Source organism: Trichomycterus rosablanca, chromosome 1 (assembly GCF_030014385.1).
Source record: "Trichomycterus rosablanca isolate fTriRos1 chromosome 1, fTriRos1.hap1, whole genome shotgun sequence".
Classification (NCBI taxonomy): Eukaryota; Metazoa; Chordata; class Actinopteri; order Siluriformes; family Trichomycteridae; genus Trichomycterus; species Trichomycterus rosablanca.
Genome location: NC_085988.1, coordinates 60,561,762 through 60,569,247, shown reverse-complemented (window position 1 = coordinate 60,569,247; position 7,486 = coordinate 60,561,762). Strand labels below are relative to the sequence as shown.

Sequence of the window (7,486 nt, the reverse complement as noted above, 5' to 3'; positions counted from 1 at the left end):
CAAATATAAGGAATACACCTTAGCGAATGTTTCAAGATGTAAAGCAAACAGATGTCCCTCAGTAACATTGATAATGCTCTAGGCTGCTTTCAATATCAGGGTGTATGCAGCTATATTAAAGATAAAATTAATACTTTTTAAAACATTTTCATCAAACTTCAAATGCAAAAATAAAAAAGAAGAGAGTCTAATATCAAACCCATAAAAAAGTAATGACACTAGATTAAAATGAACTAGACTGTATCCTAAATTTAAGACCAAATAACACAATGTAGACTTAAAAAACTGGCTGATATCCTCTATTTGGTGAGGTAAGCAGTGTGTTCAACTGTAGCAAATCAGCAGCTATATGACTGACCTTAATACAAAGAAACCAAGAAAGAGCACTTATGACTGTAGAAAATAATGCACATGTGCTGTCTCTTAATGTAGATCAGTGATTACATCAGGCTTAAGGCTATGTTCAGAGGCATTTGTATTCTTCATTCGACTTATGTAAATTATTCTGAATTTTGAACTATGGATACTGCTGCTGTTTAACTAGCACTACAGGTTGAAAACACTGTCTTATTTAAATTATGGGCTGCTGTGTTTAGTGTAAAAGGGTACATTGACATGATAACATAGAAGCCTACTGCAAGCAACTCAACAAATGCTGTAAAATGAGTAACCCTGCATTCCCTGATAATATACAGAAATGAAAAGCCATAACAGAAGTACCAGAAGCATTAAAAGAAGAAGCATTAAAAGAAGAAGCATTAAATGTAAAGGCATAATTTTGAGAATACAACTGAACCAGGAGGCACCAGCAATGCAAATCCAACAGTAAGAATGGGACAGACAATATTCGATGGTTACTGTGATTTAAAAATACTCAAAAGCGAATGCAGTGGTAATCAAAAAGAAATATAAATTCATTTTGTGTAAAAATATATATACATATAATACTATTTAACTTTATCTGCACACGAAAGGATAAACTTGACACATGATTATCAGTGACGCCGCGAAAAGGATGTCGATCTTTAAAATCTGTAACGTACCGCAGAGTGACTTTTTCACCCACCATTGTCCTTTTATTGTTCTGCACAGCTTATTTACTCTGTGCTAATCCCTCTGAAGGTTAAAGAAGAGAAACAAGCTATTAAGACGCGAGAGTCAACACTCTGTCAAATGTCCCACTCACTGACGCTGACTCAAACCACTAAAGATCAGTGACTTTGTGCTCCAGAGCGGCTGCGATCTGCTGCAATCGAAGTGTCAGCTGCTTACTCTGGGCAGCTGGGTCCTCCTCTAGTGATGAGATGATCTGTTGAAAAATCAGAAAACAACTTGATTAAACATGAAGGTGGAGAGAAAATAGCAGCTTAGCATAGCTTGGCAAGTTTTTAGTCAAGTCAAAGAGCAGCAAACACTGTCAGTTGATTGTGACTTTATTTTAGTATAAGGGTGCATCTACAGCAACACAGGAGAATTTTTAATCCATTTTACCATTCATCATCAATCAAAATTATAATGTAAATAATAATACACCAATTTAAAACAGTATGACCTGTCGCCTAATATGCTCTCATCCACACTTCTGAAGGGATCCTGTGGTATCTAGTACCAGAACATGACCAGCAGGTCCATCTTCTGCACATTCAGAGGTGACTTCGTCCTACAGAGCATCCTAGTGCCATCTTTTCAACTGGTACCCATCAAATATGCACCACAATCTACAATTTACTGGACTTCTTCATTTCTGATGCCTGCATGTCCATTGTACACGCTTTTAGCATTGGGCAGGAGTTGTGGTACATTCACCTCATCACCAGTATTAAGGGATCTACATTTAGCTATAGTAGCTTTTCTGTTAGGCCTTCCTTGTACTCTGGCATCAACGAGTCTTGGCCACGCAACACCATGATGACAACAGTTTTGTCCCTCCTCAGACCTCTATTGGTAGGTCACCATGTGAGTTTTGGTGATACTTTGATCCAGTCCTCCACCCATAACAATTTGATCCACATTAAAGTCGCCTATTTGCTGCATTCAACACTATAACTGCAGTACAACTACAAGTATGTGCCCATTTAAGGCATCCCTGGCCATGACATGCGTATTATGAGACCATCTGATATGGCTGATACATGGTATGATTGACAGCTGCATGACCCAGTGCACCAGGGTAAGTTTTGATTTACTTAATTCATTTGATGAATAACAAAAGTAAGCCTGCACATAAAGCTCATTTAGATTAAATGTAATGAATAAACTTACTCCATCGTAGTACTTGCTGGCATACTGATAAAGCTGGTGCAAGGCAACCTGGGTGTTCAACTTGTCTGTGTGCGACTGAAAAAACAAACCAATGAGATTACTTAGCAAGTCACAGACAGATACCCATATTGTAACATAAACACACACACACACACACACACACACACACTTACACGAGAGATCTCAGCAAGGTGTGTGTTCATGTCTTGATCACTGACTGGCACCATCTGACGAATCCCTCTGTAGTACCTGCAGAGTGGATGGGAGAAAAGTGAAAAGATGACTAGGTGAATAGGTTGGTTGGACAGATGGATAGATGGATGAATGGATGGATGGCAGAGATGACAGATATGTTGGATGAATGAGTGGAAGGGTAATTGGTTGGATAGATGGATGGATGGATGGATGGATGGAAAGGTAATTGGTTGGTTGAATGGATGGATGGATGGATGGATGGCAGAGATGACAGATTTGATTGATGGAAAAGTGGAAGGGTAATTGGTTGGTTGAATGGTTGGATAGATGGATGGATGGATGGGTAATTGGTTAGTAGAATGGTTGGATAGATGGATGGATAATAGAGATGACACATTTGATGAATGGAAAAGTGGAAGGGTAATTGGTTGGTTGAATGGTTGGATAGATGGATGGATGGATGGATGGATGGGTAATTGGTTAGTTGAATGGTTGGATAGATGGATGGATAATAGAGATGACACATTTGATGAATGGAAAATTGGAAGGGTAATCGGTTGGATGGATGGATGGATGGATGGAAAGAAGGGCAATTTGTTGGATGGATGGATGGATAGAAGGGTAATTGGTTGGATGGATGGATGGATGGATGGATATGTGAGTGAGAATGGTTGGCCATTTGGATAGGATAGGCAAGAATTTATTAACTGAATGAATGGGGGGTAGTGATGGGATGGATAAATGGGTGGATGAATATATGAATGAAAATGAGGTTTGGTAAAAGGACATTGATAAATTGAGACAGAAAGAAAGACAAAGGCAGAAAGAAGGGCATTTATTATAGCAAATAATTAATAAAAAAGGAAAAATACTCACTCTTCAACCATCTTCTTATATGTGGGTATCTCTTTTGCATAGAGGAGCTTGTTGCTTGGTGACTCCTAAATAAAAAAACGTAAAAAGATAAATTGAGAAGACAGCAAAACAGTTTGCAATAGAGGACAAAATGTTTATGGGATACATGCATTCTCATCAAAACAATGTGCTGCACTGTTCAGTGACATGTCTAACCCACCGTGGTTAGCTTGTGCTCGGTCTTTGTGCAGGCATCCATGAAGGTCTGGGCAATAACTGATAGTGAGGCATCCACCACCTCGGATACGTGCACGTCAAACGTGAAGTGAGGATTCTTCAGAATGTTAACCCAGAAGCGTAAAGGCAGACTGCACAGACAGCAAGCAAACAGTCATTTAAATACTGTTTTGTTTCATTACACACAAACTTCTGCCAACTCTATTCTGTGATTTTTTTTTTCAGCTTTCAAATTCTGATGCCCAGTCAAGAGTCAAATTATAGAATCTTAGAAGCAAAAAATGAAAAAGCAGTCCTATTTTAATGCTGTTTTTAGTTTTAAAGTCTTAGGATTTTTTTTAACTTCCAGCTACTTCAGTATTTTGGGGTTCCGATCATTCTGGTCAGTATATCTGAATTGGCACAGTTAAATGCCAGAAGCCATTCATGGGGCAACTCTCTTTATTTTTATTTGGGCCTGAGACCTGCACTGAGAGCACACTGACAAGTGCACCTTCCAATGGCTAGGTTGTTTGAACAATCTCCACCCCCACCAGAATTTTATATTATCTGTGTAGACCGCCATATAGCAGTACTGAGATTAAGACCCTAGATCTAGCATGGTTTACTGCTCTTCTAATTTAGTGCCCCTTTATAACTTTCAATTACTAAAGTTTAATTATATGATATCCCCATATTAAATTACAGAGGACATAGTAATATTTATTTATTTATTTGAGATTTTTACACCATGTTAAACACATGTGTGTCATTTAATGGCAGGAACTGGGTATTATATATCTGTCTATCATCTGGTCCATTTAATATTTTCATTTTCATGGTTGCGAGGTATGTTAATACTGTTCTTGTGTTGTCTTGTGTAAGGATTTCTTTTATGGTTTCAGGCATGTGCACTTGTCTTTCCTTTGTGTATTTAGGGCATGATATCAAAATGTCTTTTATAGTTGTAATTGTTTGGCAGGTTTCACATGTTGGTAGGTTTTCTCCTTTTACCAGGTATTGGTGGGTTACCCTGGTGTGGCCAATTCTGCATCTTGTGAATATAGTTTGGTCTATGCGTCGTCCCTGGTGAGTTCTAGGTTTGGTATTGATGTTTGGATGTATTTCTCGGAGTTTGTTGGTGGTCTGAGCGTTCCATTCAACTTGCCATTTTTCCTTGATGTAGGAATGTATTAGTGGTTTCAAGTCTGTGGATGGGATTTTGATGTTTGCTGTATTTTGGTTTGTTTTTTCTCTGATATAGTAATATAATAATATTAATAATAACAACAATTATAATAACAACAATAACAACAAGACAAACAATTATATTAAACAGCAAAGCTGGACACCTATGTAATTTACTACACTTTCATCTTGCATTCATACTTAGTATACTTGTAATTCTGTTCTATCTGATAACAGTAATTCTCACTATCAAAAAAAATCATCCTCCCTCACTGCTTATAGAGCAACACCCCATTACATCCTGTTTACTCATTTATCCCTCACTGACAAAGAAAGCCAAGTTTCTGCTGGGCGGTATATGTTCTTTTTTCAGACCTGTTTGTTTTCCATATGTGGATGGTCTCCTCGTCCACATTGTCGTGTTTGTGTGCCTGCTCGTCTAGGAAGTCAAAGAAGTACTTGACAGCTGGAGGAACGGCAGAGCCTGAACACAAAACGCTGCGGAAGAAGTCATCGACGAACTGCTGCAGCGTTCCCTGTAACACACACACACAAAAAAATGGAAAAAAATGCATAGATACTTTTTGTTACTTGTTAGGTCACAAATACATTGAGAGGGAAACGTATTCAACCACTTTTTGTTGATTCAAAACATTTTTGATAATTTTTTTACAAGTGGAAGGTTTATGGAACCAGAAGCAATCACTACTGTAGAGGTGCACCATGCAAGATTTCACAATAAGCTCTTAGACTTATTATGAGAATGGGCAAAAAGAAGACTGCTAAAGAAAGCATCGTAAACAACAATTTGACAAAGAACAATAAAAAATAAACTACACTGCCCTAAGCTCTGTTTCAACAAAGTGTGGAGAAGAAGGCAACATATAATGGTACTGGGGTATTACATATAATTAGAAAAAACATTAATAAAGCAATAAATTAGGAATTTTTTAAAATCTCATTTTATTTTCAATAAAACCTGGTCAGGGTCACAGTGGGTTTGGCCCACCAGAAAACACTGGTCACAGAGCAGGAATACCCTGAAAATGAAGACAATCCATTGCTGGGCTTAAACCAGATCTAGCTAATCATGTCTGTGTAGACGCCTGGCCAGCTGAGATTTGTACCCATGTCCCAGTGGTAATGGGTTAGCGTAATAGACCGCCGCACCACCCAAGTGCCCTGTATCGTGGAACCAAAATAACTCAAGACTGGTTCTAAATGGAGGTGAGGGTGCTTGCATGGTCTTGCTAATCTAAGTTTATGGGCAATTTACTAGCAAATAAAGCAATTTTTTAGCATAGCTAAAACTTTTACTCAAACTATAGTTGCCAACAAAGGCTTTGCACCAAAATACTAATAATTGTATTAATTGTGGTGTCCAAACACCCTTCCATCAACTTCTCAGTTCAGCATGTTCATACATACACATTATTTTAATAATATTTAAAAGTACAAAGACGAAAGAAATTATGGAAGAACTTAAATGAATATACTCATGTATGTACTAAATATAAGAAGAAAAATGTTAGCTTACATGTAAGATACATTATTTCTATTAGATGTTGTAGGGTTGGTAAATATTTACCTTCATGGAGAACAGCCTGGTCAGGTAGATCTCAGTGATGCTTTTAACAGGGGTCTTCTCTTTCATGCTGCCCTTCTTGGGCTTCACATCGTCCAGCTCATCTGTTGGTCTCACCAGGTGGAACACTTTATCATCCTCTAGCAGAGCACTCCCTGAAAAACAAAGTAGAGCAGTGTATTACAGGGTGTACTGTATGTTAGGTTCACCACACCTGCTCACTGGTTATTTCACAACTTACAAGCAGCAATACCAGCAATCAGATGCCTACCAATGTCCAAACGTACACTATATTACCAAAAGTGTGTGGACACCTGACAATGAGATTGTTGGAAATCATATTCCAAAACCATGGGCATTTTACTGAGTTGTCATTTTTGGATATAACAGTCTTTACTCAACTGGAAAGGCTTTTCTTAAGATAGGCCCTTGAGCAAGGCCTTTAATCTTAAATTGCTTGCATTGTATAGCGCAGACAAATCTATTCATTAGATGTCTGACCTCTGAAATGAAAAAAATCTCATTCAGTATTTATCTTACTCTGCATGCTTTACTGCTTTGATATAGCTGCTTTGGAAATTATAAATTTATATTAAGACATTTGGCAGAGGCACTTTATATTAAGCATGCTATGGTCGAGACAGCATACTCAAAGATGTAACCCAAATGTAACCTTTAACCCTATGATCATTACTGTAGTACCTTAACCACTCAGCCACCACCTTCTAATATTGAAACAAGATTTAAACAGTGTGTGTTTAAGTCAGTTCATTTCTGTATTCGTTTATTTAATACTATATGTGCCGTGTTATTTGGTATACAAAAAAAACAAGCAAACCCACTTTCTTCATGCCAGTCCTGGTGCTGGTCAAAAGACTGTTGGGTGTGCAGAACTTTGGACAGGACAAGAGTGGCATTGTCTCTCACCTAAAAAACAAAAAAACAAAAAAAACAAAAACATATGGCATAACTATCTGGATTGAAGATTTATAACAATGATACAGAAACCACTTAAATAAGAAAGCTCTGCATTTTAGACATGTTTTTATCCTAAAGTTGTTTACCAAAATACAAATCCAATTCTTCCAAAAATCAAAACAAGTAAGCAATGATTTGCAAATCTTTTTGACCCATATTTAAATAAAAACAATAAAAATTCTCAATAGTTAACTTTTCAGATGTCTA

At 37.4% G+C, this 7,486-nt stretch overlaps 1 protein-coding gene across 1 annotated transcript in view; it reads right to left on the bottom strand.

The window, feature by feature from the left end:
- Positions 1–224: 224 nt before the first annotated feature.
- plxnb2a.1 (plexin b2a, tandem duplicate 1) overlaps positions 225–7,486 on the bottom strand; it is a 152,005-nt gene continuing 144,743 nt past the window's right edge. The window contains exons 30-37 of the mRNA XM_062994710.1: positions 7,144–7,228; positions 6,305–6,456; positions 5,092–5,252; positions 3,533–3,680; positions 3,334–3,398; positions 2,436–2,511; positions 2,263–2,337; positions 225–1,309 (exon numbers count right to left, since the gene is read on the bottom strand). Coding sequence (XP_062850780.1) covers positions 1,205–1,309; positions 2,263–2,337; positions 2,436–2,511; positions 3,334–3,398; positions 3,533–3,680; positions 5,092–5,252; positions 6,305–6,456; positions 7,144–7,228 — 867 coding nt within the window. The 3' untranslated portion in view covers positions 225–1,204. The remainder of the gene's footprint in view (positions 1,310–2,262; positions 2,338–2,435; positions 2,512–3,333; positions 3,399–3,532; positions 3,681–5,091; positions 5,253–6,304; positions 6,457–7,143; positions 7,229–7,486) is intronic.